The 27,156-nt window shown below is 43.3% G+C and overlaps 7 protein-coding genes across 7 annotated transcripts; 3 read left to right on the top strand and 4 right to left on the bottom strand.

Moving 5' to 3' along the window:
- Window positions 1-547: 547 nt before the first annotated feature.
- On the bottom strand, window positions 548-3,323 carry AOL_s00043g268 (uncharacterized protein; the record flags this gene model as incomplete). The annotated part of the gene is made up of 13 exons (XM_011120755.1): window positions 548-803; window positions 889-972; window positions 1,059-1,085; window positions 1,169-1,254; window positions 1,483-1,575; window positions 1,666-2,207; window positions 2,340-2,406; window positions 2,485-2,526; window positions 2,596-2,605; window positions 2,694-2,782; window positions 2,859-3,074; window positions 3,149-3,171; window positions 3,236-3,323. The coding sequence occupies 13 exons, from the start codon at window positions 3,321-3,323 to the stop codon at window positions 548-550; spliced, it is 1,623 nt and encodes a 540-aa protein (XP_011119057.1).
- A 1,818-nt stretch (window positions 3,324-5,141) lies between these two features.
- On the top strand, window positions 5,142-6,665 carry AOL_s00043g267 (uncharacterized protein; the record flags this gene model as incomplete). Its single annotated transcript, XM_011120754.1, has 4 exons — window positions 5,142-5,367; window positions 5,467-5,853; window positions 5,934-5,994; window positions 6,071-6,665. 4 exons carry the CDS (start codon window positions 5,142-5,144, stop codon window positions 6,663-6,665), a joined length of 1,269 nt encoding a protein of 422 aa, XP_011119056.1.
- Window positions 6,666-10,140: 3,475 nt separating this feature from the next.
- Window positions 10,141-10,987, bottom strand: AOL_s00043g266 (uncharacterized protein; the record flags this gene model as incomplete). Its single annotated transcript, XM_011120753.1, has 2 exons — window positions 10,141-10,845; window positions 10,928-10,987. 2 exons carry the CDS (start codon window positions 10,985-10,987, stop codon window positions 10,141-10,143), a joined length of 765 nt encoding a protein of 254 aa, XP_011119055.1.
- Window positions 10,988-13,747: 2,760 nt separating this feature from the next.
- On the bottom strand, window positions 13,748-15,120 carry AOL_s00043g265 (uncharacterized protein; the record flags this gene model as incomplete). The annotated part of the gene is made up of 4 exons (XM_011120752.1): window positions 13,748-14,154; window positions 14,227-14,365; window positions 14,441-14,743; window positions 14,827-15,120. 4 exons carry the CDS (start codon window positions 15,118-15,120, stop codon window positions 13,748-13,750), a joined length of 1,143 nt encoding a protein of 380 aa, XP_011119054.1.
- Window positions 15,121-16,347: 1,227 nt separating this feature from the next.
- On the top strand, window positions 16,348-18,292 carry AOL_s00043g264 (uncharacterized protein; the record flags this gene model as incomplete). The annotated part of the gene is made up of 5 exons (XM_011120751.1): window positions 16,348-16,647; window positions 16,768-17,040; window positions 17,147-17,566; window positions 17,644-17,851; window positions 17,949-18,292. The coding sequence occupies 5 exons, from the start codon at window positions 16,348-16,350 to the stop codon at window positions 18,290-18,292; spliced, it is 1,545 nt and encodes a 514-aa protein (XP_011119053.1).
- Window positions 18,293-19,690: 1,398 nt separating this feature from the next.
- AOL_s00043g263 (uncharacterized protein) lies at window positions 19,691-22,323 on the top strand (the record flags this gene model as incomplete). The annotated part of the gene is made up of 6 exons (XM_011120750.1): window positions 19,691-20,025; window positions 20,114-20,150; window positions 20,243-20,545; window positions 20,691-21,215; window positions 21,347-21,572; window positions 21,716-22,323. 6 exons carry the CDS (start codon window positions 19,691-19,693, stop codon window positions 22,321-22,323), a joined length of 2,034 nt encoding a protein of 677 aa, XP_011119052.1.
- Window positions 22,324-23,658: 1,335 nt separating this feature from the next.
- On the bottom strand, window positions 23,659-25,252 carry AOL_s00043g262 (uncharacterized protein; the record flags this gene model as incomplete). The annotated part of the gene is made up of 3 exons (XM_011120749.1): window positions 23,659-24,246; window positions 24,320-25,035; window positions 25,159-25,252. 3 exons carry the CDS (start codon window positions 25,250-25,252, stop codon window positions 23,659-23,661), a joined length of 1,398 nt encoding a protein of 465 aa, XP_011119051.1.
- Between the last annotated feature and the right edge of the window lie 1,904 nt (window positions 25,253-27,156).

The following is a 27,156-nucleotide window of genomic DNA, read 5'->3' as shown; positions in this document are numbered from 1 at the left end:
TAGATAGGGGGTGTACATATTCAAAGGCGTGTGTCTATATCGTAGCAATGCTTGGAAAGACCTACGGTATTGACACTACAACGATATACTATTATTACGCCTATAATGTCTCGTTAAAGCCTCGGAATCTGTGCTAGGAAAAAAGATTAAAAGAAAGAACTAGAGTTTGAGCGTAATCGCGGCTCTGAGCTAGGTTCAATCTTCGTCAATATTCCTGGGGTGTTAATATTGCAATTTCCAATTTAAGTACTTCACGTATCGCCAATAAAAGATACCGTAAGAAAATACATAAAAATGTCGTAACCACCATAATTTAATGGCCAATGAGAAATGGTTGATACAAAGTAATGCAAAAAGAATTAAAAGTAAATAGTCGAAAACAATCTGGGGGTGGGTAAATATAAGGAACATGGAAGCCCATAATGGAGTTGTAATTCTGACCAGGTTGTGCAAGCTTCATCCTAGATGGCCAATTCTTTTTTGGCTAGCAGATCTTGATCGATCTGTATGACCAAAAAACACATCATAAACTACTATACTCTCTAAGCTACTGTATCTCACTTTCAACAATCTTCTCGTCCTTTTCTGGTAATCCCACGGAACTTTTCCGACGAATAGCGCTGGCTTCTATCTCAGATAAGGTTAGTCGCCTTCCGCCTTCGTATGGCTGTTGTTGAACCTCCTCCGCTACTTCAATAAACTTTACCGTAGGTTCGAAACCTGGAGAGTTCCATGCATGTGGGACTTTGGCATAGATCTCGTCAACCTGTTCCAAGGTAAACCCTTTGGTTTCGTATATAAAGCTGTTATGCATATATGGTTGATGAGACATGACCAGTTAGCTGGGTGCTATAAGCTGAAAGGCTTCGGATAGAGGGTTTCACGTACGCCCATACGAATGCGAAGCTTAAGGCGCAGAATGAACCCCATACGAAGAATACTTTGGCTCCAAGATTTGCGTTACCGGGGCCGCTAGATTGACGACATGCAAGTTAGTTCTGAACAAAGGATGTTTGAGTATACACGCGTATTGAAATATTTGAGGTTAGAATACATACCTGTCGACCATGTAAGGTGTGGCGTAACTACGATCTGATTAGCTATACGTTCCTTTATAACCTCGCGGACGCCTAAGTCAATTCGGGGATTATCTATTGTTGAAGCTTACCCAATAGCCCAATTGAAGAGCCAATTTGCCGCGGTTGTGATGGAAAGTCCTTTTGCCCTTGCCTTGAGGGGAAATATTTCTCCCGTCTTCGCGTCGGTGTTATCATGAGTTCAAAAAGGGTACTAGTATCGTATTAAGTAATTCAAACTTACTACTACCCAGGCAACAGGCCTGCGAAATATTCATATCGATCAGTCTCCACCAAAAATCCAAAGAGTCTGAATATTGTCAACATACCCCTAAAAGCCCTATAGTTAGTGCGCAAACTCTCCCGACTCATTTACAAGTCTCTGCTGTCTATATACGTTACTAACCCATGATGAAGCGAAGAAAAAGATATATATGCAAACAAATGCTACTAATGTATTATGCGCCGCCTGCGACTGAGAAACTGTACCCACAATGGCCTACCAAAATATTGCATTAGCCAGCTAGCGGTCCACTCCATTTCTACTATGAAACTTGTTCGAAGGTGATAGATAGATATAATTACGTACCACAATGAACTGGCAGATGAACATTCCTGCAGCACCGAACAGCAACAAGTTACGGCGGCCCCAGTTGTCGACAAGCCAAAGACCTGGCAAAGTTGAAACAACATTTACGCAATTGGTGATAAGTGACACGACAAAAGAATTCTTGATTCCAGCGGATTGAAAAAATGTCGTTCCATAGTAAAAAATAAAATTAGCGCCACTGAGTTGCTGGAAAACCTGGATCCCGACACCCGTTAGCAGCCGTTTCCGTAAGAATCCACTCCGGTTTGAAAGTAGTTCTTTGTAGGGAGTTTGCCCGATACTCATTTCATATTCATGGTTAGCCTTGATTTCATTGAGCTCAGTAATAACCTCAGGGTGGTCAGGAGGTAATCGACGGAGGGTGGACAAAGATTTTGCTGCATCGTCAAATCGGTTGCGTTTGATCAAAAACCGTGGAGTCTCTGGTAGCAGCATCATCCCAAAGAAAAGTATGAGTGCCCAAACAAATTGTATCGAAAGGGGTATCCGATAGGAGCCTGTATCTTGTCGCTCGTGAGTTCCTATCGAAGAAGGTTAGCTGATAAACCCTCGCCCTTGCAATTGTGACGTATAAATATATATTTCTATTGTTGATATGATAACGCCGGCTTTTGACGAATCGGAGGCCTATGTGTATAAATAGCTTAACATACCTTGATTCGCACAGGAAGCCAAAAGTAATCCTATGGTAATTGCTAACTGGTAGCTACCAACAATGGCCTAAAAGGGTGAAGAATTAGGAATCTGCAAATCCCTGTGCAACTAATATCTTCGGCAAGGCCTCAAGGTAACAAATACCCCTCGAATCCATTTTGGACTAGTTTCTGATTGGTACATCGGCTATCAAATTCTCAGCGTATTAGTCCTAATAATAATATTATGATGTTGAGAATATCACCTGATACGTACTACTTGGGCGCTATATGCAATGATCAGAAGTTTTTCGGTACCGTCATTTGCTTGCGTGGCGCTCCCTCAGCTGTTTAAAGTTTTGACTATAGACATACCTTAGCAGACCAACCCCTAAGCCAGCTATCAACCTTCCAACTACCAAAATTATTATTTCTGTTGCGGCCGTTTGGAAAATGACTCCAATCTAAGCAAGACGTTGAATTAGTAGTTTTCACGCTCAATATAATCGGTGAGCATTTTCTAGGTATATTGGCATATACCGTAAATACTACAGAAGATATCATCAACCCGTGCTTTCTACCAAAGTAATCTGCGACTTGAGCAGATAGCAATGCTCCGAAGAACGTTCCAACAGATAAAATCGACACAATTAGCGACTTGTCGGCTGAGCTAATAAACTTCATCCTGTTTTCATCTTCGTCTCGGGCGAATTCTTTTATCCAATAGTCCATTCCTAAGATCCCGCCGATGGTGCCCTGCCGGATCACAGACATAATCAGAATACGACTTGAAGGATACCAATTTAAACCAGCAAATAATGGGTAGCTACAGTGTCGTATCCAAAGAGAATACCTATATTGACATCTAATTTAGGATATCTGTTAGATATTCTCAATGCCCGGGTGCATACGCATACCTCCAAATGCAACGAATAGGCCGATTGCTATTGCAACTCCAGCTGATCCACTCCCTTCTTTCTGGACCTGAAATCTGAAACCCGCCATTTTTATGTCTTAATTATCAGGGAAATGTATTTATTAATATTACGGTTTGGCTCTTAAAAATGGGCTTAGGGAGCACTCGGCATGGATACTAAAAGAGTGGAAACGTGAAGTGAATTTGGACGGCGGTTTTATATACCGGCTATCTTATCTTTCGAGGGAATATTGTGTTTGGCCGCTGGCACCCCGCATCGTGAAGTAGAAGAGCTGAGCGGCCTGAAAAATCTATCGGGATACTAAGAATCACCGAAACTGCAAATACCCGAGATACACATGCTTTTCATGATGTCAGAGGTGGAACATGAAATGTTCTCTTCTCGGAGGCTTCCTTGTGCACCCAGCATTGCAAGTTAATTCACTGATCATAAGATATTTCGAAACTGACGATGCATGTCGAAATAGAGTTTAAGTGGATGTTGGGCCACAATCGACCTGTCAAACTTTCCCTTCTATTTCGGTATTTCTACAGCTACTGTAACATAACGCAAGTCGCTCGTCAGTCCTACTCAATTTGGTTTCTCGAATATTTAGGGTAGAATAACTTAACACATTTTTCAAGTTTTGTATGTATCAAGTGTCGGCTGGGAGTTGTAAACCTCAGGGGTATCCAAATCAATAACCCGGAGTTCAATAGACATCTAAACGATTCAAAGTACCAAAATATAAAAAAAAAGAATTCAAACTATCAAAATTTAAAAATTTCCGCATGTTTAGGTACTTAGGTCATCATTGATCCTTAATTCCAAAGTGTGAAGTTCTCAGAATTATATAGGTTACACAAAATTTAGCGTAGGCACGAAGACTGTCACATGGTCGCTCCTCAACCCCGCAATTTGTATCACCACTCTGCTCCAATTTGCTTTCGGGGTTTCCTGAGAACTAACACGTATGATATGAGAGTTTCGGTTGGTTTTTTTTTGTATATCCTAGCTTGGCTTGTGCGCAATTCAAAGATGTCGACGGCCTTCGCTTTTTCGTTGACGTCCGCTTACAATTGTGCTAAGTTAAAAAAAATTGTGTTGGATTTAATAATGGTTCGTGCCAGATTAAGTTCAGAGATGAGGGCTGCAGGAAGTGAAGCTTGAGATTGAGCGATTGAAGCGGGAATCAATAACCTTTAGAATCACCGGATACCCGGATATCGATGTAATTAAGCTTTGGGCGGGGTGATTTGAGAGTGGGCCTTGATAAACTTTTAAGATCGGATATGATGTGATGGCCTACGCAGCCAGGGCGGCCCATAGCACAGCGCGCAAGTCAACCCTCGATCGATAACGCTATTTTTCGGCTCACAGCCGCACCTGGATCCGGCAACAAATTCTTCAACCCAGCCCGGAAGCGTCACCAGCTAGTTCCCGGCAGCAGCTCATTTTCCAGAATGATATGGGTATGGTACCATGGTTTGTCGATAGCGTACTTAAGATGGTTCTAGATTACCTTAAAACCCTTTTCATTTATTAGATATAGGAAGTTGAAATATCAATGCCCTACCTAAATTTATCGAGTGAATTTTACCCACCAATGCTACGACATTTAGTGCTCTCACAACCCTATTTGCGCTATTGTACCCCCCCAAATTACAACTGGACACGATAACAAGCTCCTTGGTTAATATACAGGCGCTTGAGGTTACTTGAATTGTCTAGCTTTGAAGAGCGAAGTATCCTACAATCCTAACCGCATCAATTCAAGGCTGCCACCCCTCATCTGCGCATCACATGCGTCTTTAAAGGCTGTTTTGGCGTTTTAGTTCATCTGTATACCATACGTACCTCGCGCCGATGTGAGGTGCTGAGATTTGTATCAGGTATTCTCGCGGCAATGGAGGTGCCAAAATCGAAATCGAGCGACACGGATAATATAAACCAGAAGGCAGATGTATTCGGAGTCGCTATCGTAGCGGTCTGTCTTGTTGTTCCGACAATCCTGGGCCGGATATATGTGCGGACTCGGGTTCTATATTATTTTGGCATCGACGATATATTTATGATACTCTCTGGAGTGTCAGTGGTAGCTGCAGCGACTTATTCGATATTAACGGTAACCGGTAAGCACGGCACGGCTCCTATATATATACATATTTAATTCAATAGTATAATTATATATTTTGACAGGGAAGATATAGTGCTGACGGAAAGGCTGACAGGGGGAAACTACGGAACCGGCCAGCATATGTTCGAAGTCAGTCGGCAAGAGTTGATAAATTTCTTCAAATCCGTATATATCTGGGAGGTTGGCTACTGTGTAGCCTTGCTTTTTATAAAACTATCCATTGTTACGTATTATAATCGTCTCCAACCCTCAAGGCTCTATCTTTTCACCTTGGTTGTTATTGTCACTGGCAGTACCAGTTTCCTTCTCACAAACATTCTCCAGTGTTGGCCGATATCTGCTGCATGGGACCCGGATGCATTACCGAATGCGTCGCACAGCGATGCGTGTATTAATGATACTGTTTTCGCGTATTGTTCCGCGGCTTTCAACATCATTACTGACTTCTGGATCTGGGCTTGTTGTGTGCGAATGTTAAGAAGTGAGTATCTGCGAGCCGCCCAAAAATAGTATACGTATATACATGTTGCTAATTCTTTTCTGTTTTCTCGGAAATTTTAGACCTCCAAGTCGCCGTCAAAAAGAAAATCGAAATTATGACTATTTTTTCCCTGGGATTACTGTAAGAACACCCGTGGACAAACTGCTTCCCATGATCAAGCGCAAGGGTCTCGTATATTGACATAATATCTACGAAGTGCATGTGGAGCTTCCATAGCACGTCTTTTCACAATACATAACTTCTATGGGACCTCAGATAAAACTTGGGCAATTGTCCCGATTATGACGTGCTCCTTCCTCGAACTCGCCCTGGCTATTGTTGCAGCCTGTTTACCGACACTCAAGCCAGGATTCAGTAAATTATCAAATTGGGCTCAAAAACAGCCTGCATGGATACGAACAGTCAAGTTCTGTTCGAAAATCCCAACATTGAACGGTCGAAGGAGGTCTGGTGGGTCGTCTATGCCTGGTCGCCGACGGAGCTCGAATACATCAATTGTTGCTATAGGGGTCAATGGAAAAGCCCATTCTGAGCCCGGGAGAGAGAGCCCAATGTCCAGAAGACTCTCCACCATTAAGAGCATGGTAGAGAGGGATAATAGGCCAAACGGCAACCATAAAGAACCGGCCTTATCAGAAATTGGAAGATGGGGTCTGAAGAATAACGACTTCTGCAGGCATTTAGAAATGCAACACGATCTCCCACCAGCGATACCAGAAATGCAGCCAGAGAGGAGTTTGAGCGAGCATTATCTAGGCAATGGCGGTCTCGTACCAAAGGGGTTACCATGAATATGAGCGTTGGAGCACACAGATAAGCTTTCGTTCCGTCGAGCTTTCCTCCCTCATTTAGCTTCGATTTTGTAGTTCAAACATGATGTAATTTATATATAATATGACATATCGATACCAGAAATGTACATGTATATTCATCGTTAAGTCGTAGGTGTTTGGCTGGAGGGGCTCCTTCAAATTTCGTAGCTCGAATCAAGCATATTAGCAGATCGAACGATACCAGTGTCTAACGTATGGAAGCGTTACGTAGTATGCAACTGAAACTCAGAATAGATGTCCTCTAGGTAAAGCTACAAATATTATTTCAATCGCTGTTGTGATCCCAAAAGAGATAATAGCATTCTGCACAATCATACTGAGCTGAAGGTGCCGAATTTCCGGGTCCTTCACAGGTACTCTCTATTTTAATTGAGGTTCTAGATGTTAGTGTGTACACACGGATAAGTTTGGCTCTTTTGAGAGCTAATTGATTTTGGAAGGAGGCATCTCTTACCTTTTCGAATACTCTAGATAGGATTGGCCTGTTGTCATATTCTTTGACGAACCAACGGATCCTTGTCTCCTCATCTTTGACTTTTCCTTCGAGCTCCGCATCTATTTCTGATATACCTACTTCAATTTCACTCTTTCCGCCCCCTCCAGCCTCAAATGACTCCCTATCATCGACAGCATATACTTCCCAGGGCGATAAATTTCTAGCTATTCCAAGTACTACTAACAAAAGACATAATCCTCTTCTTGCATTTGCTATAATGTTCAAGCCAGGGAATAGGAATACGTATGTTATGAGACGATACCACCTAGACAACCGACTTAATGTAAGGAGTATGAGTGCGAATATCGACAAGATGGTCAACGTGAACGCAATGACTGATATAAAGCTTAATCTTGTATGAGTTGCATTTGATAAACTATGCCGTATGAAAGAAGGATGGGCTGTTGATCGAAGGGAAAGCTCAATAGATATAAGGGCAGGGATGAAAGCGGATGGGTGCGTGGTTCGATTGAGTGCAGCTATAGTGGCTGCTTTTTCTTTGGCAGTGAGAGGTAAGAACAAAGGAGAATTAGGGACAAGGTAAAGTGAGCTAACTCGATCGACCTCTGCGCGGAAGGGCTGTATTGTGACTAGGCGATTCGGCCAAGAATGAAAAATTAGCTGACAAATTTAAACAATACCAATTTATTGCAGCCTGGATGTTTACATGGTTGAAGAACAATATCATCCCCAAAACCAACTTGTGAAAGATCTGCCTTAGAGCTGTTATTCGAAGACGGATAATTGATTGAGGTTTGTGAGCTAGAATCGAAGTTCAGGACCGGAGATACATTTTCCCAGGGTGGCGAAAGCGATTTCTCTGTACTGGTGAGGCTAGTTTCGAATCTTTTACTATAACGCCTGACCCAAACAAAGAATTGTAGTGCATCCGCATGATCATTCATGTTGCTGAACCGTAGGTATCTGCTAAAGTCTTCAAGAGTACATGGCTAGGCCTGGTCAGCTCACAAAGTTAAGGTGTATGCTAGTTATTCCTCAAGTAGCCATTTAAAATGTATCAGGCTAATATTGACGTACCGCCGATGTGTACCCACTAACGACTCTATCAAATGATAGTTTTGCTGGAATACCATCGATTTCGGGACAAATCCCTTTTTCGCAAGATGTTATAGTGTCGAAAGTTCCATTCGAACAGGTACTGGTCGGGCGACGATAGAACAAATCTAACATCTTGTTGTTGGATCGTAAAGACACTAAATACAATCAAATAAAGCACTTGAGAAAGCTCAGATCAAAATTTAAGAAGGCCTTGAAAGGCCAGATACCAGCCTGATATTTAGGGACGATTTGAACCCCATAAGTTGTAGCGGGATACCCTCTCCTTTATATTTGTTGCACGCGTGAACCCAAATTTGATAAGCCCACACCAGCTGGTACCAGTATTGCAGCGTTCAACCTAACTAGTTAATCTGCAGGATTTTTGTGACGAGGGCATGGCGGGGTGCGTTTAAAATTTTATTTTATTTTATTTTATTTTTTGGGGGGCCAATGTTCATCACAGAAAGTGTGAGGGTTTGGATAGCTCCAGATCTCAAGGAGGGGGGTGCTCGCTGAGGTGGGTGGAGATTGACAGTATGCCCACCAATCATATTGGCACGAATCAACGCCACATGTCAAAGCACGACACAGAATTTCAGCCAAAAAATGGGTATTGCCGACCCTAGCTTGACATCCAACACGTTCAGCCGACATGTAAACTTCTGTTTGCCTAGCGAGATCTCAGCCAGCCCGTCGACCAGCTGACGAACAACTGACAAAGCCCGCTGCGCATGGTGGAATTCTCTATTTTTTTTAAAAAAAAATTTGAGGTTGTCCCGGCCGTCGGGGGACATGCAGACATGTACTCAGTAGCCATCAACCAAATGCGGGGAGATCCGCTCCAAACTCGCTTGGGCTGGGTCCCGCCCGGCTCTTTAGATATATCGATAAGGATGCGCATCGCGTCGACGCATGGGCCCCTGCTGAAAGCTAGGTTTTTCGAGTTTATAAAGGATCGTCTGCTGTAGCCCCCAGTTATAGTAGCAGTTAACTTGTTGGCTTGGTCCGTCGTAGCATGTGGTTTGCAGCCGATGCGGACTATTAACCCATTATGGAATCTTGATGTTCCAAAATCCAGTAAATTTAGTCCAGGGTCCCGGGACTAGTCCAGAGCCATATCTTTCAGCCAATACACAAAATATCGATTTCAGGGAACATTGTGCGTCCATTGCTATCGTATTAATAGCTACTTAGCGGCCTAGCACTGTGAATGGGGGGTATGTAGAATAACATCTTCTTCGTATCCCTTGATTCAAGGATTGGTTTCAGGTGCCTCGAGCAAGCCATTCGATAACATGAAAACTAACGTATTATGAATATTCAAATTCTTGAACAAGGCGCACAATATATGACTCGGGGAACCTTTTTTTAAGTCTATCGCAAGTCTAGAGTTTTATCAACGTGCACAAATTCACTGCTAAGTTAGTCTAGCCTTGAATCGAACATTATTGAGCGCTTGGTAATTCTTCGATTTTAAGATTTACATTCAGATACACGAAGATACATTAAGAGGCAAGCCCAACCACAGACTTCAAGTAAATTTACTGATTCCATATCCAAGCTGTATCTTAGCACACCAATCCAGCTATAATATCAAATCCGAAGCTTCTTTTATGATAAATCATAGAATTGAAATAAATGTAATACAAAACCTGAAGTAGAATAGATCCAATATATTAATATATACATAGCCCACGTCTTTGAACATTAACATTGACTGTATATTCCTTTCCGGCAACTTAATTACTCATAAGACTAACGTTATAACTATCTATTCACTGATATCAAACTCCTTTTGATAACTATATTACAATGGTTGTTATATACAAAAGGTTGTGCACTCCAAACTTTATTGGATATTTACAGAGATTGATCAAGTTAAGGTGAGGCAACGAATGAGTCAACCCGAAACGGACAGTTTTCTGTACTATTTTCGAGGACTGCCAGCACAATCCATTCGCTTTGGTCCTGACTCCAACGAGTTCTCCCAATAATCCGTATATTCACTTCATTGAAAGACTGCCATTTGAATGCGACCACTTCATCGTAAACTTTGCCAGCCAAGTTTTCGGGGGCGGCCGGAATGGCTTTTCGACCTCTGAACATTGGATCAAAGACTCCATCACCATCCTTATATTTATTATCAATGGCGGCAGCAAGCTCATAAGCTCTGAGCGCATAAGCTCTGCAAGGGACACTCCGATCCTCCTTCGCACCCGCCGGTGTCGCCAATGTCGGATCGTACTGCAACAACACCATAATTCCACGAGCACAGAACATTGGTGTCGCTATAATCCTGTTCAGAGGGTTCTTTGCGAAATCAGGGTCAGGATCAACAGGCGTGACTTCTTCTTTGCAATATTCCCCTTTTAAATATATCTCTGTAGTATTCCAGCCCTTGCTAAGCGTGTTTTCGACGAACTGAGTGTATCCAATGTCAAGGCGATCTCCCCAATGATCCTCAAATATGTTATCGTACCAGTTGTGGTACTGGTTTGTGTTACCCTTCGGCTTATCAAAATCTCGTAGGGCGTGAAAGTCGAGCACCGCAGGATCCTTTTTGTCCTGTGGAGATCGTGGAGTCTGTAGTCCCAAACTTTGTAGTTAGCTTATGTGATTTTCGAATATTGGTTTAAGACACGAGATCAAGAAGACGGAAACCTACAGGCGGCGCTGCCGCTATAAGGGTAGCCCAAATAGAAGCTACAAACGGTATGACCTTCATTTTCGAAATTTCCTGTGCGAAAAGAAAATAGAATGACCTATTAGGAAATTCAAATGTATGAACACCCAGAACTTAAGTGAAGATATAAAAAGGCCAGTCCTTAGGTAGGTACGTTAAATTCAAGAATTCGGTGGATCTTTGTTGTAATATACTTTAGCAGAAATCAGAGACTTGTGAGCTCTGGCCAGGTTGGTATATTTTTATATCTTGCTGAATTTCGACAATTAATGCACATATAGGAGGCTTGACCATATAACAAGTACTTCTTACGTATAAAGCTAGCAGTATTGATATTATCTCTACATTTCCTACTCATGTCGGCAGTATCTTTATCGATGCCATGCTGTGAAATTCCCGGCCATCCCAACGTTTGAATGGTGTGCTCGTGCTTGAACTTCTGGCGCGAAGTGCGACTTCGAGCAATTTACAATACCTGTTTGAGGAGCTATACCAACCCATAGATGTTGGATCCAGCGGCCCCTGGAGCTTCGCAAGGGTCGTGCCGCGTGAGGCCCACTAGTCGGTCGTAGTGCGGGACTTTTTAATGACCTAGTCTTCGTCCATGCATATATCGAGTTGCTTCGGCAAAGCAGGATTTGCAACTGGCCTTGTTTCACACTATTAACGTAAGCTCATGGCTAATGGCGAAGGATTCTGACCGATGAAATCCAACATGTTAGTTAGTACGTTAACAGCGACATAAAACGGCTGTCAAGAGCTCATGTGTAAAATAACCAACCCAACTAGCAATACCGTTGGTTTGACATCCCTAGCGAGTCTGTCACTCCCATGATCCAGTTCGAATACGCAGTATGTATACTTTAGCAAGATTTGGCACAGTGGTTATGAGCTGGGATGAGAATACGCATTCTAGGGTGTTTTTGATGGATGATTGCCACTAAATTAAAGCGCAAGGACCAACTGGATCTAGATTTCATTTTAGGCCTCCTTGTAGAAAACATCCAACGAGAAAACTAGATTTATACCAGATGCAAATCTAGTACTCCCTCAGGTACTAGGGAAATAAGTTCTTGCGCGGCCAATCAATCCTAATTGTTCCAACATTTTGGGTGTAAGCAGCATTTTTTACATATTTCAGGCCCGAAATTGAAATGATCTAGTTGATGGATTGAAAGCGGGCCGGGGCCCGTGAGTAGATCGATTTCAGAGTATATTGATTTCAGGTTATGGGACGCACAGAGATCCCTCTATAGAAACCACTATTATGTTAGGCAAATACTATAGCGTGCATTCAAACTCAGCTCAAGCTTATGATTTCTTTATCAAAGTGTAATCTCGTTACATGTATACTGTAAAATTCATTGATGCAATGGAGCTAATACAGTTGGATGAGTGATAAATAACGTCATACAAATTTCAAGTACAAGATTTTCGCCATTGTGAACAAGGCCTTTGGCTTGTTCGGTAAGCCTGAACGAGCTATTTTAAATGTTATTTCCTTCCGCCTAATTGGTATTTCTGAGCCGTGAAATTTCATCTAGGGATCATTTAGTGTTATATAGAAACCGGGGGCTTATCAACTTAAGCTATCGTGCCGGCACTATCACAAATGCATGGTACTGAAGAACCCTCCACAAGATTAGGATCCTGAACGATAGACAATATGATATCGGAGGCTCAATAATCTCGAAAGAAAAGGAAACTAGTGAAGCAGCCCTACCAAGGCGAATTTGTAGCATCCTAATCTAACGGCCATGCTTTTGATCGATTTTTTAGTTTCGTTGAATAATTATCTCTCGTTAACAAACATGCACATCAGAAATATTAAATACCCTATATATATTTTGTAGCAGAACTATGGGCTAAGCTGCCTATATAATTCTTAGGTGTGTTTTGGATGATAAAACGGAAGATGAGTGGGGAAGGAAGGGAGGGTGGATCCTGTAATATATAGATAGAGATCAATAGGAGATCTCTAACATTGGACGGGTACTCGATTAATCACTAACTAGGGGAGCATCAAAGCATCGACCCGAACTCCATAGATCGATCACCGGTGTGCACCACGATGACGGCCGAGGTCAGAGCTTCACCTTGAGAGTGCTTTGCCCGTGAAAAGTTCAATTTAGCTAGGCTAGAGTCGAATAATAAGCGCGAGGGTAGTAGAGTAACGCGAATAGGGATTTTCGATCGATGCATGTCATCGCCCGGCGATTCGATTCCACGGATTAATCCTCTTCGAAGCGTTAAAACTTGGGTCTTGCCATGATATATATGTATTGTTAAGATATAAACTGCTAGATACAATGGGCCGTTTATAACAGAACATAAGGCATAAGAACCGGCGAAAATGCTCGAGATCAATCTCGTCGCTTCGTAGAATCACCATCGTTTTTTCCAATTGAAGTCTAGCTATCAATATCGCTATCAACTTGCCGAAGCGTTTTAATACAAGACTACTCGATTACAAGGTACTTCCAAAGCAGTCTCGTAACGAGACGACTTCCAAAATCGCTTATAAATAACACCTTGATTCTATGTTGTTCAAATGCATTCTTTCGATTCTAATTCAAAAATCCGAGATAGCTATATGGTCATACAAATGTCAGTATAAATGCTAGAGTAGTGTATAATGGCCGAGCATTTCGAGTTCAGAAGCTCCCGAGGAATTGGGAAATTTTTAAAAGCATGAACTGGCGAATATTCAGAACACCGAAACGCTGATCTCAAATGGCAAATGGTGGATTTAGAGAATATCGGGTAAGTGCTTCGTCATACCTTTAAGCTGAAAACAGCTTATCAGAGCGTCACACTAGGGTTCGCAGTTGCAATCCAAGATATTACCGCACCCCAAGTATACGACATAAGAGTTTCGTCCCAGTTTCGGACGGCCCAGCTAAACCCTTTATGAGATACCCCAGTGACGGCTACCGAGTATCTGAAGGGACGTGAGACATCCCGATCAAATCCCGTTAACCCAATGAATACCTTTGGAGGCTGCTTTTTTGGAAACTTCCACTTTGTGAATTGTACAGTTCCAGTGAAAGTCGGCATTGATGCCGCGGGCCCGGACTTCGAAGTAACCTCGAAAGTGCCACAATCAAACCTCATGGAGTCTTTTGGAACTGCGATCCAAGTCGCTTTTGCATCGACTAAAGGGTTGGTACCCGTGGCCATCTTTGGGTGAAACCCTTGTTGTCCGATTCCTGAAGTTTTGCGCCAGATCTTTGTAAATACTTGTTTTCATTACACTAGATTTATGCGGATTGAAGACTGACCTATAGTCGACGCCCTGACCCTGCGCGGAGCGTTGGGACGGAACGCAAAGGCATGTAGGAACATCAGTATGTCTGGTGGTATAGAATAAGGCCTTTCGAAGAAAACATCCGGCAATTCTGTCCCAACTACTGACGAAGGCTATTAGCACCGCATACAAGTATTAGCAAAGGTATCTAATTATCTAAATTTGGTGATCCGGTCGTGGTCACTCACCCCTGTGCCTCTCGTTAACCAGTCTATCACCCCAGATTGTAGATCCGGGTCATCGTCCGCAATATCCAACATCCCAATCTTTATACTTCTCATGGCCATTTCAGAGTTTGATTTTGCGGTCACCTCCAGCTGATTTGCAGCAAGGGGGACAGCATTCAGTTTGAAAACTGTGGCAACTTGTGTATTAGGTCTGTGGGGCCCTAGTGCTAGCCTTTGGATCGCAAGAACTGTGGTTTTGGAGCCCACATGGCGGACTACACTCGTTGCCAGTTCTTCGTGGGCTCGCGCTATCTGAAATGCGTACTATAATTTTAAACAGTTTAACTGTTAGAGTTTCGTGTTGTTGGTGTTATTACAACAAGGTTGCGCAATTAATTATCACAAACCTCAAACTCGAGGGCGTCTTGGATTCCCACTCCAAGATTTTCTTGCGGCGTAGAGGGTTGGGCTGGAAGAAATCCCGACCGAATACTGTTGGCATCGTCGTACGAAGGGGGTAGCAAGGAATCGTCTTCTTGAAGGGGCAGCCGCGGCGCTGCTGCTAAGAAGACGCTAGCCTTCGAATTACCATTCGCCGTGTCTTCCTGGGAAGGGGTAGCGGCGCTTGACGAGCCCTCGCCATTCCAAGAGGACATGTTCGGAATCGGTTGCTTCCCTGACGATCCAGGCGTCGACGACATGGTGCGAAAATTTCTAATTGATCAAATTTGCAATTTGCAGCGCTGCGAAACTTGAAGTTGGTGAGCTCTTTGATGAAGTATTGGCCTGGAATATTGTAGTCCTGGGTCTAGAATATGCTTGGATATAGATCATGTAAATCAAGGAAAACTTCAAATATCGTTGGCCTCGACCGGTATCCAACTTATATGCCATGGTTTCTACGCGAATTAAGGATCAGCACCGTCGGCATGTTTGTCGCCAACTAGATCCGGAATCAGCCCGGTCCATGGTGTTAACCTGGTCGAATCCGCAGCCTCGTATTTCATTCAGCAAACGAGTAGCTGTTCCGTCATAGTTGACTTATCCCTGCAATTTTTCGCATACTTGCAAGGCAGTTTCCTATCTATACCACTATTTGAAAGACGTATAAGGCAACTTAACTGCCTTACAAAGATCAACTCAGCTTTTATGCCTATCATGGCCAATGGGCATACATATTTGCGCAACTTTGCCGCATTTGTCGGCGGTGTCGGCACTAGTTAAACATTTTGCGACTGGTCGTAAAGCAGAGCCTCAATTGTATTCACAATCATAATCCAAACGTAAGCCCTCCGTCCATAAAACCAAAGCGTTGAGTTATAACGTTAGCTATAGTTGCGCTACTTACGCACCGGAACCGATTTGTGCTATAAACCCGCGAACATTATCGACTATAACACAGTCGAATCCCACAAAACATCAATCAGTATATTGGATCGTACGATCGAGACCAATTGAACCGCATGCAACACTAACCGCAAGGTTTTGGATTCGATAATGGCACAACCTAAGCGACCAGGGTAAGTCACCTATAATAATAATAGGGCTACTTCCACTCCTCATCTTTCGCCACTAACGGGCCACAACTCCAGTATTTCCCCCTAGCTCGGTTGGTGATGTTAGATCGGTCTCGTTAGATAGAAAGATGGCAGCAATGATACGCCTATGAGGTGTTTAAATCTAAGTTCATGCGCCATCATGTATGTGCCGCGCCTCAAGACTGTTACAAAATAGATAACAAATATAGGGCTGGCGCCGCCTGCAGGCCTAGGCACTAAGCTGTATTGACTCAGTATGTCGCAATTGTCTTAATGTATTTAAGTACCATGGCCTAGAGATTACGAGAATTGAGATCGCATGCATATATACGGTATCTAAGAAATTAGAAAGTCTCTCAAAATTCTGAGCGATATCGCGATATCGAGAACATGCAGAATCAAATAATACTAGCGATCAGCTTACTTTGCACCTTGGGTCTATCAATTGGCCTTTCTAGTAATGGTGGCTCTAAGTTCGAGTATAGTTCCCATGCCCTAAAAGAACGCGCACCAGACACCGCGCCTTCCAAAGAGCTGTGGGTTTTCGCTGTCAATTCTGGGCATGGGAAAGACCCAGCTATTACAGATATTGACAATTATATTACCTCCAAACTAGGGTCTAAGGAAGCGAGTTTGAAGGATAATAAGGTTCTGGACATTGACGGCAATCTCTTATGGTTCTATGCGGAGGTGAATTTAGAAGAAGCACAGGATATTAAAACTAAATGGGATAAAACGGCAAGCTTCTAGATCGATTCCCACCTGAAAGCTTAATAAAGGCTAATTGATTGTCATAATTATAATATTAAGATATCGAATATAACACCATTTAAGAAGTTCGATGTACCTATCGATACCGGTATCACCGGGACTGTTGAACCGACCACGCTAGAAGACACTGAGCCATCGCGGCGCGTCAAGCGCGCACCAGAAGCTCGACAGGCCCGACCAGAGCTTTGTGCATTATCTCAGGACCCGAGAACAGATGATATCACGGACCCATGTGATTACGTTACTCATGAGACTCAAGGCTCAGGAGTCACCGTTTACGTAGTCGGGTTCGGCGCAGATTTAGATCACGAAGTGAGTTCTACACTATTTTCAATATTTTTATTCATTTGAAAACCGGACAACTTGGATTTTTTCGAGAGACACAATTTAAAACCTTGTACTTAAAATTTTGGTACAGGAGTTCAAACATTTAGACAGTAAATCTGTACAGTTCATCTTCGCAGATTCAAAGAATAATCACAAAAGGGAGGACTGGCCGAATCCCAAACGTGTGAACTATGGTTTTGGAACCGCAGTTCTCAGCAAGCTTTGCGGGTTACAATACGGTGTTTCCAGGAAAATTACGCCAATAATTGTCAAAATTACAGATCAGGATGGAAGCCTCAACTTTTTTAAGGTGGTCCAAGGATTGATGAATGTTTATGCCGACGTTATCTCCAAATCGAAACGAAATCCCGAAGCAAATTTCATCATTCTTGACACTTTAAATCCGAACGATTCTCCTAATCTCGCTGCAAACCCCGACATCAAAAATGCTTACATTCATATTATAAAAAAGCTGTCTTCTATGGACAACGTGATTGTCGTGGTGGGTGCGGTAATTCAGACAATCGAGGTACTGTCCCCCAATTCTCCACGTGGGCAATTCCTCTAATTTCCTCGAATTCCTTCCAGGGCCAAGGAAAAACCTATTCATTTCCAAGTCGACTAGGGAGAACCCCAGCAGAATATCCAAACCTTTTGGTAGTGGGCGGCGTAGACACTTCCTATAGAGCAATTGAAAATGCTGAAAGCTGGATTCAAATTTTTGCCCCTGCTGTTGATATCAAAGTAGCAGCGAGGCCTCCATTCCTCTATGCGGCCATGAACGGGACACCTCTAGGTTTGTCCAATTTTTCTACCCTAAAGTTCACCGACTCAGCGATCTTCTTCGTTTCCATCACTAGCAGGTACTAACTTCATGAACTTGGGGCCCACAGCAGCAGCAGCTGTAGCAGGAATACTCGCCACGTTCATGTCCCTGGGGAAGATAGGAAGTCAACAAGCACTAGCACAACTCTATAAACTCGCGTATAAACGCGGGCCCACAAAACTTCACACGCGGGTCGTTTACAATGGGGTGTGGCAGCACACCGCCAATAGCATCAATTCTAATAACCCCGCGGTGGACCATGCGGGGTGGGATCAATGGGAATATGACGCTGAGTTTTGCAGGCATTGTACCCGAGGCAGCGACGGGGAGGTGATTCGCCATGTCCTTTGGGTGCCGGAGGATTGTCCATGTCCGGAGGCTAGTAGCTCAAGAGGTCGAAGTACACGCTGAATTAGCTACGCTGAGCTCTAAAGCCAACATTAGATGGGCTAAAATTATTCCAGAAACATCTAACTTCGCCGCCGCCTTCAGTTTTAGTCGGTTCAAAAGTTCAGGCCTTAGGAATCAGTAGTGCCGGGTATGAGCAAGGTGAACTTTGACTACTCCCTTGACTTCTGTTTTCTTTTCTCTCCCTCGCTTTCCTTTGGTATAGTTTATGTTAAAAATAAAAAATAAATAAAAATCCATTTTTCATGCAGGATCTATTGTTAAATTCGAGTCACTAGCTGAGTAAAATGTGATATTTCGTGGACCGGCCCCGTGTGTTGTCTGGTTTGGCCCAGATATTTCCAACTGGAATTTATCTTCGACCAATACAATTCGCTGTCCATATTACGAGTTTGATTGTACACATTATAAGAGGGATAGTCTCAAGTTTGTTTACCAGTATACCCCCCGAAGAAATCTGAAGGTCTGTCCCTAAAATTGATACACATATATGCGAGTACCGGTTCATATTTCTCTCAAAAGCTGAAGCTCAGAGTCGCTTCTTTTCAGGCCTCGCCTACCACCAAGTTAATATATGTGTGTCAAGTTGGAGTTTAATTGTTGGATTCGCGCATGGAACTTTGTGCAACCAGAGATATTCTCTGACCGAACCCGAAACATTCCTTCGAATCGCATTTCAAATTTCGAGGGCTTTAGACAATCTAATAACACTAAAAACGACTTTCTCGCTGGAATCTTGGTACTTACCTTAATACCCTCGAGCTTAGCTCTGGCCTAGTTCCCGGTCAACCGCGAATTCAGTGGCGGAGATGCCCCCCCCCCAAAAAAAAAAAAAAAAAAATACAGCAGAATTCCAGATATTTAGGTCAAATCTTTAAAATCAAAACCAGCCTGACCTATACGTAGCGTCAATATTCGCCGAACTTCCGAGATGATATGTGAACTTTAAGTTCTAGTGCTCCGGTCGAGAAATGCTGAGTTTAGACAACCAACTTGATAAGGGGACATTATAACCAACTTGCGTTTATTTTTTGCTAAGCTCGTGCTACAGGCCCCTCTAGTTCATATTGATGCCAGGGTTCACTTACACACCGGGAAACCGAAAGCTGCTTTATAGATGTGAACACATATGAATATCATCCCAAGACTTTCGGAAGACATGCATATTTTAATCTCAAACAAAGTCGAGTTGTGATCTCCAAACTATACTATCTGTCATACGTCTGATTTTAATCTAGCAGGTTTGCTTGAGTAGTATTTTTATTTATATCATAAATAAGACGGGTAGTTGATACAATTGCGTGAGCTGTCCTTCGCAATTGTGTTTGCCCATCATATGTATATCAGTTCGGCCGTCGTTAACATATTGAACTTTCAATTACGCACGCTAAATAGTTTTCAATGTTGCCCTCCAAGCCTAAGCTCGGGTCTTGGGTGTCAAGAACATTCTTTTGTTGCATTTTACTAGCCTTCTATTCCATCGTTGAGACATATAGCGAGTCTGCTCCTCTCGACCTGAAAGATGCACGATTCCGTGAAGCGGGTGCTACCGGAAACTCATCCTGGTGGGTATTTAAAACAAAATCCAGCACAGAGAGAGCGAAAGTTATAAACGGAATATCCCAGTATATCGGTAAAGGAACTGCGGCAAACTCGGACATATATCTATCCCAAGCGGATTGGGTTTTGAACAATACAGACGACGCCTCAAAATTTTGGCTGAGATGTTCTAAGGAGTAAGTTACGAGTGTTCAGTCGATGTCTTATATAGTCTTGGCCTCCGGTGGAAATTTTCAGGGGACAACTGCTAAGAACTTTGGATAGGGTGGCCGAGAGAATTAAAATTGAATGGGATGTCACAGTAAGTTCGTCAACCGATAGCTTATTCTCTAAGCCTATGTAACCGTACGTATACATATCTAGGTACTAATTTGATGTTCCGCATTGATTAAGATCCAAGACGTATCGAAATCCCCCGAGCGGGAAAATAGCATAGACTTTCAGAACTCGACCTTTTTCGAAGCTCAAAATGTACCAGGCGACCTAAAATATCAAACTAAACATATACAAGAGAAAAGATCAAGAGGCAGCAAAGTTAAGATCAAAACGTGGAAGAATGACGTCCTAGAGAACTGCATTATATCTCAATACGACGAGTATCCACTTACACATCCATGCAACTATTATACAACGGCGGCTCAGGGTGAAGGCGTCACCGTTTACATCGTCGATCATGCATTCGCAATTTATCACCAGGTCCGTTTGCGAATACTGCACCGTCTAACTACTTCGTTTCGCCTAGCATGTTGGTATTATGTCCATGCTTATACCAACACTAGGGCAACAGATTGATTTACTCCCTATTTGGAAGTACTAACAGAGCCCTACAACTAAATTATAGGATTTCAAACATGTGTCGTGGGGTAAATCTAAAGATCACATTTTCGCCGACGAGAAAGATAGCCTGCCTAGTTGGTTCAATTTCCGGAACTCACCTTTGGTACCAAATATAGTGGATGAAGAAACTCTCCCACTTCTACGGGGAACAGCAGTCTTAAGTAAACTGCTTGGGAAAGAATTCGGAGTCGCAAGAGGAGTGAAACCGATCCTTGTCAAGACTTCTGATCGTTTCTCAAGTCTCGAGCCTGATACAGATCACATTTTCAGCGTCCTCCCAAAAGTGTTACTTGATATTAAACGAAAGTCCGCGAAATTTGATGTTTCGAAAAGAGAGGCACCAAAGTTTATCGTCCTGATAGCAACAGACTACGCATTTGAAAGAGGGTCCACACCATTTGGATTTCATGTGAGACGTTTAAGTCAGCTCATTCAAGAGCTTAGTGAGATGCCCAATGTCGCCGTTGTCACTTCTGACGGCAATCACTTTTCCGTCGCCCAAGCTCCCACTCCAGGAGATATTCCCGAGGTATGTATTCACATATTTTGTGATGATACTCGCATTGCTTTCAAAAGTGTATTATTAGTCGATAACCTTTAAGAAATGCTGCGTTGCCTCGAAAGATCTTAAAGTGATTTTTGCTAATGAAGAGCACATAGGCGGAACCTATTATCTCCTACCCGGGTATCTTTGGACAAGAGAGTAAAAGATTTCCCAACCTTGTCGTTACAGGCGGCACCCACCCAGGGAACGGCGAACTAGTATCTCGGTATTCAGACTTTATACGTATATCAGCTCCCTCCGTGGATATCAATGTCGCAGTTCCAGATGGAGGTAAGTCATGGGGTGGGAAAAAGTACACCAAGGCCAACAGTACCCCTCTCGGTAAGCGCGAACTCGAGCCCTTCAAGTCGACTAGTTTGGTATACTTTGAATTTACTCAAGGGTGGCTGATGGCCTGCTCTCACTTAAGTTTAAGATACACCAAGAGCTAATGAGTATTCGGTTAACTGGCTTAAACTTTGTAGCTGCGGCTGCTATCACAGGAGTATTGGCGACTTTAATATCCGCTAAGGATTATACAATATCCGAAGCAATAGCGCGAGTCTACAAACTTGCATACCCAAGACGCCGTGAACCAAGCCCTTTTAATGACACCAGAGTCTTTCCAAACGTTGTTTATAATGGCTTGAGTCTACTTACAGCGGAAACAGTGGAGTTTGGAGATGAGAAAGGATCTGGAGATGAGAAGGGATCTGGGGATGAGAAAGGGCACGGAAATGAGGTCAAAGAAGCCAAGATAGCTACAATTACGGTCACGGTTCTCCTACCAAGACAGCAGTGCGTGATATTAAGGCGGGCGGTAACCACAGAGGCCCTCCAAAGCACCTCCGGAGTAGCTACTCAAACGATAACAGTATGTGAGCGTGATAAAATGCCAGAAACAACATTTTTAGCTGTAAGTAGTACGGCCACCCTTATCACAACATCAGCCACTTCCCCACAGCCATCTGGAAATACACATACATACGATGCTGCTTTCTGCAAGGAATGTTTGGACTCCAATGGTGTTACGCCAATACAAGGGGTCTTATGGATTCCTAAGGATTGTCCTTGTAAGAAAGAAACTAGGTAATCGGGAGTTTTTTGGCCCCCATTTCGACTACCATATTATGTCCTGAACTCGAATTTACTGCTTTTATATATAATATCGATATATATATATCTCCCGATTGTAGTGAATATATATAGCGTGTTGTGGCTCATACTTTGCAAAAGATCCCGACAAAAATCCCAAAGATTCTGATATAAATAAGTTCTCAACATTGTTTCTCGTCTCAAATCCGACCGATGCAAACGCTGCAAGTCCCGGGTATCACTCAGAGCTATAATTAACTTGTTTTCCTGTATAAACTTTTATCATTTGGGCAAACTAAGCGTATATGTCCAATATATAGCCGCATGAGAATAAACGTAAACTCTCCACCAATATCCTAAATCAAAACCCAGCAGCTAAATGTTGATATCTATGATTTCCATACGATGTAAAATTTATAATACAGCATAGAAAGATGTTTCTCATACCCTAGTAGAATTGGTCTCATAAACTGGTTGGGTGTAACTGCGACCGGTTTCAAAACCCGTTGTGTAAAGGTAATCGCATAAACTACATGCACACTCTGGCTAGAGCATCAAAGGATGCCATAACTACTCGTAAATGCTTTTGTAAGAGGCTATGTTAATTACAGGCTGCAACGGAATAATTCGTTGTCGGAGCCAGAGCCGGGCGACTATGCTCGACTGTCTATAGGAGGGATCCCTAATATAATAAACAAAGGTGGTTTCCTTAGTACCAGACAGCACGAAGTCCATTTTTTCGGTCGGAGCGTGGTATTTTGTAGCCTCGAATCCCGTCTGGATACGGGACTACCAATGGCTAGGTCGACATTTAAATAAATGTTTGGGTGTGATTTTCAAGTAAGGATCTAGCTTAGTAGTCATATACTTCCTAGATTTTACCGGACTTTTACCAGCTGCTTTAGTACCTCGCATCGTTGAATAATATATTAATATCTCAAACCCATAAATCAATCTAGTCTTGTCTTAAAACGCTTCGGCACGCTGCTGAGGATCGATCCACCATAATAAATGATATTGTCGTAAAAGTTGATATTATTCTCTTTTAACGCCAGGGGAAAACAAGAACTTATATGCGAATGATGCCAGACAAAATGTTTGCTCGAAGGCTATACAATATGCTAATGCCAATGAAAATGCTTAACAAACGAGAATGAATAGAGGACGACAATAATTAAACCCCTCAAGAACTTTAAAACCCTTCATTTTTTTTTTCTTTGCCTCCCACACTCGCTCAAGAAGCTACTATCAAAATATAAAAAGCGAAATATGAAAATAAGAGGAGTAGTTTAGATCCACCCTCAGCGTATCACACAAAAACCACTATAGACATTTACAAAAGCATGTGCAAAAGGGATGCAAGGACTGCACCACCCAAAGCACCGCTAACTGCTAGTCTTGATCCAGAGTTAGGCATCTTGGAGGTTTCAGGGGCCGCGGAAGTCTCGCTAGCTGGGGCGGAAGTATCAGTGGTTGAAGGGCTTTCAGTCTGGGCCTGAGGTTCGAAAACTCCTTTTATAGGCTTGGATTCAGTGTCTCGGACTAGAGCAAGGAAACTCTCGATAGCGGCCATCTTTTCGCCATAACCGGATCCCTTTGTGGCATCATACTCCAATTGATCCCACTTGAATCCACAGTCGCCATCACCGTTGCAAGACTTGGCGGCAGCTCTGGCAGAGTTGGAGATCTGGACCTTCATTACGAGATTCAAATCGTTATATCTCAACGCAACGGCAAGGGAACGGAAGAGGATGGCTTTCCCTGCTTTTTGGTCGACAGTACATTTATTGTCGTATTCGCAACCCGCTTCGTTGACAACCTGAGATCTTCCGTCATCGACGTATTGCTGAGGACCGAAGTAAGCAGAGCTGGTGTAATGTACCAATGCGGAGAGACGGTCTAGCCAAGTATTGGTTGTGGTCTATTTTTGATTGGGGAAGTTAGTTAGAGCCACACAGGTAGATTTGAAGATTCAAAGATATTTAAAACCCCACCTTTGCGTACATAATAGCAGCGCCGTAGACATAGTTGGCTTGTTGAGCGGAATAGTAGGACTGATCGATCTGTTGGCATTTATCCTTTACTGAAGCACCAGCGAGGACTTGTCCGACGTTGTTGGTGTCCAAAGTGCCGATAAGCTTGGTCTTGGTGGTCCAATCGTAGACCTTATTCGCCCAGTCCAAATATGTCTTGTTCCCAGTGTTAAAGCCTAGACGGGCAGCCAATTCAAAGAAAATACCATTGGAGTTGGTATCCTTGAAATCGTAACGATCATCACTGGCTTGGATAGCCCATCTAAGACCACCACCACAAGCCTTGTCATCCCATCGTCGGACAAAGTCATTGAAGACGTTATCCGCAAGGGTAAGGTAACTCGGCATAGAGGTTTCGGCAGGCGATGCACCGAATTCGGCAGCGCTCATAGCAGCAAGAGCCCAGTATCCAACATCATCGTTAACAATTCTGGCAGAACTGTTTCTTGGGATAAAATTGGCGTTTTCACCGATTTGGTTAAAGAAATCCTTCTCGAAGAGGGAATTATATGACTTGTCGCCAGTATATGCGGCGTAGTTGAGGACAGTGTTGAAGAACACGCCCGACTCGAAGAAGCTGTATTCAGACGGGATGAGGCCAGCAACGAATGGTTTCTGACTGGTATAGTCGTCGACGAGATTTTGCATGACCACTTTTGCAGCGGCCCTCAAGGTATCTACACACGGTCACCGACACGACTTCATTAGCACATCGGCGTTCCCAAGAAGCGCAATCGGCTGAGGTTGCACAGAGAATGTGTTGCGTTGAGGTCCAGGATGAGGATCGACATTAGACTTACCTGGCTTAGAAGTGTCGACTTTCAGCTGGCCTAGAACAACCGGGGCCAGGCTAAGGGCCAGCACGGCCGAGGATGTTGACACGAAGGATCTCATGGTGGATCCGGAACAGATGGGATGTGAAAGAGGTAATTACTAGTATCTATCGAAGGATGTCGAAGAGGAAAAAGAAGCTGAGGTTCGCCGCAGAAGAATGATGCCGGATGTCCTTTGGGCTAAGTAATCGAGTTTCCCTTTTCGCCCCTTAATTGTCGTCACAAAACGAGTGTCCCGAGAGAGAGAAGAAAAAAAAAAAAAAAAAAGGATATTCTCGAATAAAAAAACTGACGAAATATCCCGGAGAATTAATAAACTGAACGGACTGGTCCGAGAAAACTTAGTTATTAAATGATCGGTTGAGGAAGATCCCTTCGAGGGATAACCGGTGGAAGTGCTTTGAGGCGATCTCAAGGAATGATAAAAAAAACAACGAGTATAAAAAATCCACCAAGGTGACATTTTTCTCACGAGGGGTGCAGGCTGTACTTATATTATAAAACGGCACTGACATTAACAATACAAAGTGCATCGACGCCACCCCTCAAAGCTAAGCCTGAACAAGGCCGTAACAAAGAGAAAAATAAAATAAAATACAGTCACCTAAGAAAAAATAATGGTCGTAACAGAGTACCTCAAGTGACCCTGCAGAATCAGCCAGTGCAATAATGAACCCTTCATTTCCTTGGATCCAGATTGCAATATCGCAGCAAATATCACCGAGGATTGGAGCCAGATTTCCGGCGGGGGGACCATAGCTCCCAAGGAACCCTGCCGGTGAGCCGAACAAACCGAACAATGGGTTACGAATGGCGTTGCATTGGGCAAGTCGAGAAGACTTAATTGCATGGTTTGCACTTTACCACTAGCCCACATTGGGGGAATTTTCCCTTTTTACCCCAGATGCTAGACGCCGGTTTCTTTGTTTGGTGTCCAATCAAAGAGCCCCAGCGTTGGAGCGCTCTGTGAAGAATGTAGGTCTGGTCCATGCGGTTGGGTAGCATGAGAAAACGGGATTCCGGCTCCTGTGACTAAATTTGGGACGTTTCGTCGTCTGTAGCCTCACCTGGCCATGACGGAACCCAAAATAAAAGCAGGCGAACATTTTGATTAGCTCGACAGAATTCAGGAATAGAGGTTTGCGATCAGAAACATTTTATCTTCGTTTACTCAAGGTCGCGAGACTTCAATAATTCATATCACGTAAAAGAGCGCTGCCAAGTGAGTAGTCAGAGACGATTCTGGAAGTCTAGGAGGAAAATTCCTTGACTTTCTCTCCAAATTTTTGTGTCAATTGAACTTTTCTGAAACGCCTCAGTGCAAACCACCCCTCACCATGTGATAACCCCTCTCCAGCAAACCGCCCTACAGTCTTAAGCGCCTTAAAATTCAAAAAAAACATATTTTTAGGCTCAGATTGAAGGAGTTCACTGAACACCTTCCTCAGGAGGCTATGCAATTGTCTAATTCCTGCCGGTACAGGCCTGTGCCGCAAGCGCGCATCCCAGATGCCTTATCTTGACGACTACGAGGGTCAGACCTCAGAAATGTGAGATCGAAGGATCGCAGGACAATGATTGATAACGGGTATTTATCGAAATCTACCTTACCAATACTCGAGAGCTCGAATCTAGTGGGTCATCGGATTCTCTCAACCAAGCAAAATGCCTCGCCCTCCGTCTGCGCCTGGTCCCGAGGCTGAAATATATATAACTGCGTGGCTTTCGATGCATGCGCAGTATGCATTGCAAACCGGTTTCCCGACACCAGTGATCATTCGAATCGACTGCCCTTCTACGTCCACAAAATGAACCCATTAACAGCCCAGCAAAGCTTCTTTTTCCACAAACACCTCAATCAATTATTTTTTTGCAGACGGGTCCCCTAACGCCAATATCATGCGTAGACCAGATCGGTCTATAGTACCCGGAATAACAAAATAACTGAAATATAGGGGCTGTAAT

Source organism: Orbilia oligospora, assembly GCF_000225545.1.
Source record: "Orbilia oligospora ATCC 24927 unplaced genomic scaffold scaffold00043, whole genome shotgun sequence".
NCBI classification, from domain to species: domain Eukaryota; kingdom Fungi; phylum Ascomycota; class Orbiliomycetes; order Orbiliales; family Orbiliaceae; genus Orbilia; species Orbilia oligospora.
Note: the sequence above shows the minus strand (reverse complement) of the source record. Positions and strands in the feature narration are given on the sequence as shown.